Here is a 5,805-nt window from a genome sequence, read left to right on the forward strand (position 1 = left end):
GAGTTTGCGACTAGATCAGACGACCACTCAGGACGGTGTATTGGGGCTCGCGCTGAGGCAGGATCCACCCATCTACCTCCCTACGCTAACGGACCTAGACCCACATACTGGTTATTGCGGCGCCCCTACCGACAAGTCCAGCACCGGCGGCGCTTGAAAAAGCCATCCCTCCATCCACCCACCTGCTGAGGTTCAGGGCGGGTGCGGGTGCGGGTGCGGGTGCGGGTGCGGGTGCGGGTGCGGGTGCGGGTGCGGGTGCGGGTGCGGGTGCGGGTGCGGGTGCGGGTGCGGGTGCGGGTGCGGGTGCGGGTGCGGGTGCGGGTGCGGGTGCGGGTGCGGGTGCGGGTGCGGGTGCGGGTGCGGGTGCGGGTGCGGGTGCGGGTGCGGGTGCGGGTGCGGGTGCGGGTGCGGGTGCGGGTCCGGATGCGGATGCGGGTGCGGGGGGGGAGGAAGCTGGGGGAGGGTCTCAGGGGAGGCTCAGAGGAGCTGGGGGGGGGGCCTCACAGCCCCTCTCCCCCCACCTCACACCAATTCGCCCCTTTGCCTTGCGTTTGCAATTTGTGTAAATTACACACACACACACACACACACACACACACACACACGTACGCACACACACACGTGCACGTACACACACACTCAAACACACACACACACACACACACACACACACACACACACACACACACACAAACAACACACACACACACACACACACACACATGCGCAGGAGGGCGCGCTGCCCTGGCCTCCGCACGCGGACCAGCTGCTTTCGGTGTTGGTGTCGCCCGAGCAGCGCCGCGCGTTTGAAGGTAGGCGGTGGCATGGGGGGCGGCCAGGAGGGCTAGTAGGGGGTCAGGACCAGCACCCGCCACATCCCCCACCCCCCAACGAACATCTTATATAATCATGAGTGTAACCACTCCGATCGGGACCTACTTCTTTGGGCTTGCGCAAATAACCCCACCACCACCACCATCACCATTACTACCACCACCACCTCACACCACTACCACCACCACCACCACCACCACCACCACCCGCCACCCCTGCCCTAGCCAGTCCAATGCCGTACGCCTGCCTGTCTTCCTCTGTGTGCCCTCCCCGTGTCCCAACCAACCGCCACAACCACTAACCGCCGCCGCCAGATGATGAGCTGCATGCGCTGTTGTACGGGGCCGCCGTGTACCGGCGCTTCCGGTCGTACTACAGGTATGTGTGGGAGTGTGTGTGTGTGTGTGTGGGAGTGTGGGGTGGGTGGGGTTGTGGGTGGGTGGGTGGGAGGGTGGGGGTGGGGGTGGATGGGGTTGTGTTATGTGCGTTAAGAGAAAGAAACGCGCGCGCCCGTTTGTTGAGTGGAGTTACTTGCAATGTGATGACGTTAACGTGACCCACACACCCGCATTCCACCGGCTCTGGGTTATCTTACTATGCAATACTTCCTCACACATGCACACAAATACACCTACCTTACACTGCACGTGCACAATAACAACAACAACGCAGAACATCGCTCACACACAAACACACACACACACACACACACGCGCGCGCGCGCACAGCTCCTACGACGGCGCGCTGGCCGCGCTACTGGCGGCGCGGGGCGGGCGGCTGCGCGAGCTGGCTCTGGAGGCGCCGTCGCGCAGCTGCGGCCGCCGAGTGGTGGAGTGGTGAGAGCGCGAGCGAGAGGATGTGGCGTGTGGGCGAGGGTACAGGGTGTGTTTGTGTGTGCTGAGAGGAAACAGGATGTGTGTATGTGTGTATGTGTGTTGAAAGGAAAATGACGGTGCCCTTGACAATTTGGGACCCATCAAGCTGGTCTCGGGCACCTAACTCCCACCTCCCCCCCTACCACCACCACCACCACCGCCATCCACCACCACCACCTCCACCACCACCACCTCCACCACCACCACCTCCACCACCTGGGCCACAGGCTAGTGGCTCAGCGCCCCGCCCACCTGACCTGCCTGCGCCTGCGCGGCTTCGGCCTCCGCCGTGAGCCGCACGTGGCGCCGCGCGTGCCCGTGGAGCGAGCGGGACTGCTGCTGGCGGCGCCACTGACCCAACTGGCGGCGGCGGCGCGGGAGGCGGCGCGGGAGGCGGCGGCGGCGGCGGCGGCGGCGGCCGCCGCTGACCCTGTTCCGCAGCAGCAGCAGCAGCAGCACGGTGGAGCAGCACCGCCGTACCAAGTGCAAGTACGACAGCTGCCGTACGCAATTCAGCAGCAGCCGCAGCAGCCGCAGCGGCTGCCGTACGAGCTGACGCGGCTGGATCTTGTGTCGTGCGGGGCGGAGCCGCTGGCGGCGGCGGTGCTCGAGGGGCTGAGCGGCCTGCGGGTGAGGAGGGGAGGGTGGGAGGAGGGGAGGGGGGAGGGGAGGGGGAGGGGGAGGGGGAGGGGGGAGGAAAGGAGGGAGGGAGGGATGGTTTGCGCTTGAGGAGCAGGGAGTTACTGAGCTCATTGACGGCGGGTGTGGGGGGTGTTGCTGTGTTGCCGTACGGTATTGGTGGGTTTTGAGATACGGGGCGTGTTTTGCGCGGGAGGCGAACCAACCGAGCTGCACAAGCGGTGTTGAGCAACACCGGTTATAAATTTGCAACCACACATAGCACACGCACTCACACAGACGCACAGCACGGCACGCACGCACACGCTCACTGTCCGGGGGAGGGCAATATCAGAAAGGGGGGATTGCCAGATGGCCGGAAACTTGGCGTCTCTGCACCCAAGCTTACCGACCACCAGCCAGCAGCAACCGGGATGCTGCTTCACTTGGTCTGCCCGGTTTGGCTTCTCGCCACCACACACCGGGCAGAAACCACCCCCCCGGACCAGCAACCAACCTGAATCAACACAGCACTTGCACCCCAACAAAGAGGAAAGGCCCCCATGTCGTCCGCCAAAGCAACAAACGCTGAAAGAAAGGAGAGGGGTGGGCGGGCGGGCAACAAAAGAGAGCGCCAGCAAGCGCACGCGGCCTCCGAACCAGGAACTCGATAGCTTTCCGAAGCAAGGCGGCATAAGTTGCTCGCTCATCAGCTACCGTACGCAAACGTAACTTAATAAAACAAACAACACAGAAAGACAGCATTTGAGACATCGATGTGATGCATGCGGCCTTCAGAGCGACACACGAAACCCCGGGCCCTGCACTTCTTACCCCCTGCAACTGAACCACCTCCCGCTCAAACACTGCTCCCTACTTCAAAACTTGTTTTAAGCTCCGGTCAGTCGGCAAGCTCCTGGAGCCTTCGCTTAAAACAGCCCCTTTGAGATACGGGGCGTGTTTTGCGCGGGAGGCGAACCAACCGAGCTGCACAAGCGGTGTTGAGCAACACCGGTTATAAATTTGCAACCACACATAGCACACGCACTCACACAGACGCACAGCACGGCACGCACGCACACGCTCACTGTCCGGGGGAGGGCAATATCAGAAAGGGGGGATTGCCAGATGGCCGGAAACTTGGCGTCTCTGCACCCAAGCTTACCGACCACCAGCCAGCAGCAACCGGGATGCTGCTTCACTTGGTCTGCCCGGTTTGGCTTCTCGCCACCACACACCGGGCAGAAACCACCCCCCTCACCAGTTCCCTCTCATTCACCCCAAAAGCAATTGCACTGCGCACATCATGCGTTTGGTTTGTGCGACACCGCTTCTGTGGAACACGAACACACCCGGACACTAGCACACAGACGCTCCCCCGGCAGACCGGAAAAACCATGGCGGGGAGCATACGCCCGTCCGCCATGCCGTCTGCCGGCCTGACCCCCCACACCAGTTCCTGCGTACTGCATTGCTGCTTCTGCATGGCTGCTCCGGCGCCGCCGCTCCTGTGGGATGCCCCTTCCCGAACCGCTGCGGCAGTGAGCACCGCCGCAGCCGCAGCCATCCGTTCGGCCTTCCCCCATGTCTTCCGCGCCGCAGCTGCGGCAGTGAGCACCGCCGCAGCTATGCACTGCCTCGGCTCCTCGCCTATCCCTGTACCCTCTCCCCATGTCCCCAAAACCAAAGCTGCGGCAGTGAGCACCGCCGCAGCTAAGCACCGCCCCCCCGCTGCAGCAACGCATCTCCGCCCGCGCTGATCCCGGTACGCTGTTGGTCTGCGGCCGCATATTCACGTCAAGCCATCCGTCATTCGTCGGCAGTTGGTCACCCGGATGCTAAGCCGGGGGTGTTCGTCACCCAGACGACTTCCTGCTGGGGGAGTTTGTCGCCCAGACTCCTCCTGGGGGTCCAGTCACCCTGGGCGGGGGAGTTCGTCACCCAGACTCCTCCTGGGAGAGTTCGTCACCCAGACTCCTCCTGGGAGAGTTCGTCACCCAGACTCCTCCTGGGAGAGTTCGTCACCCAGACTCCTCCTGGGCCTGCCGCGGCCGCAGACTACATGATCTGTCGACGCGGTTTCGCCCGCTGCGGCTCGTGCTGCTGACCTCTCCGTGCCGGATCTCTCTCAAACGATAGTGCTCTCGCATTTTCTGGCTGGTACTCGCGCCTGCTGCTGCGCGCGCCTGCTTTGATCCCCAGCTCGCCCTTGACCTGCATTCAAACGCCAAAGGGCCTCGCCAGCAGTGCATGCCTCACATCTTACCAGTCAACAAAAGAGAGCGCCAGCAAGCGCACGCGGCCTCCGAACCAGGAACTCGATAGCTTTCCGAAGCAAGGCGGCATAAGTTGCTCGCTCATCAGCTACCGTACGCAAACGTAACTTAATAAAACAAACAACACAGAAAGACAGCATTTGAGACATCGATGTGATGCATGCGGCCTTCAGAGCGACACACGAAACCCCGGGCCCTGCACTTCTTACCCCCTGCAACTGAACCACCTCCCGCTCAAACACTGCTCCCTACTTCAAAACTTGTTTTAAGCTCCGGTCAGTCGGCAAGCTCCTGGAGCCTTCGCTTAAAACAGCCCTTTTGTGCAGCCGGCACGCAGCGTGTGGGGGGCCGAGGCATAGAGGCGGGGGCTGCGCTCGCGACACAGATGAAGACCAGTTGCGATTATTACGAACACGACAGCTCTGGACTCGCCTCATTCCCCGGTCTTGCCCGGCGTCCTGCCAAATGGTGAGCCCCACCCACCCACACCTCCTCCCTACCTCCCCTCCTCCCTCCCCGCCTCCCTCGCTCCCCTCCCCCCACCCCACCTCCCTCCCCTCCTCCCTCCCCGCCTCCCTCGCTCCCCTCCCCCCACCCCACCTCCCTCCCCTCCTCCCTCCCCGCCTCCCTCGCTCCCCTCCCCCCACCCCACCTCCCTCCCCTCCTCCCTCCCCGCCTCCCTCGCTCCCCAAATCCCCAACCCTCCCCGCCCCACACCTGCTGTCTACTTCGCTACACTTGTCTGTACCAATCCTTGCACCCCCCCTTCAACCCCCCCCGGTAACAACGCGTCTACTATGCTACTGTACCTGGCTACGCCTTCACTTCTTAATTAATCATGCATGTAACCCCCGCCCCCCCGCCCCCAGTCGCTCAGCCTCCGCGACTCCACCTGTGTGTGGACCGACCACCCGCCCGACCTGCGCCGCCTGCCGCACCTGACCGCCCTGGACCTGAGGAGGTGCGACTGGCTGGAGGGAGGCGGCGGCGGCGGCGGCGGCGGCGGCGGCGGGCCGTGCAATGGCGGGCTGCATCTGCCGCCGGGGCTGCAGTCGCTGGACCTTGTGGGTGAGTGAGGCGCAGCAGCGGCAGGAGGAGGGGTTGTGTAGATACCAGCCCAAATCAAACAAAGCCGAACTAGGGGGCGCAGGCAGAGGCGACGGTTGCAAGGGGATGTGGGAGGGGGGAGGTCAGGGGTGCGG

At 63.5% G+C, this 5,805-nt stretch overlaps 1 protein-coding gene across 1 annotated transcript in view; it reads left to right on the forward strand.

Moving 5' to 3' along the window:
- Positions 1 to 5,805, forward strand: part of CHLRE_08g360700v5 (uncharacterized protein) — a 7,728-nt gene extending 1,923 nt beyond the window's left edge. Inside the window, exons 4-8 of the mRNA XM_043064809.1 lie at positions 731 to 812; positions 1,149 to 1,212; positions 1,563 to 1,670; positions 1,937 to 2,339; positions 5,473 to 5,805. Of these exons, the coding sequence (XP_042921810.1) occupies positions 731 to 812; positions 1,149 to 1,212; positions 1,563 to 1,670; positions 1,937 to 2,339; positions 5,473 to 5,679 (864 nt within the window). The 3' untranslated portion in view covers positions 5,680 to 5,805. The remainder of the gene's footprint in view (positions 1 to 730; positions 813 to 1,148; positions 1,213 to 1,562; positions 1,671 to 1,936; positions 2,340 to 5,472) is intronic.

This window comes from Chlamydomonas reinhardtii, chromosome 8, assembly GCF_000002595.2.
Source record: "Chlamydomonas reinhardtii strain CC-503 cw92 mt+ chromosome 8, whole genome shotgun sequence".
NCBI classification, from domain to species: domain Eukaryota; kingdom Viridiplantae; phylum Chlorophyta; class Chlorophyceae; order Chlamydomonadales; family Chlamydomonadaceae; genus Chlamydomonas; species Chlamydomonas reinhardtii.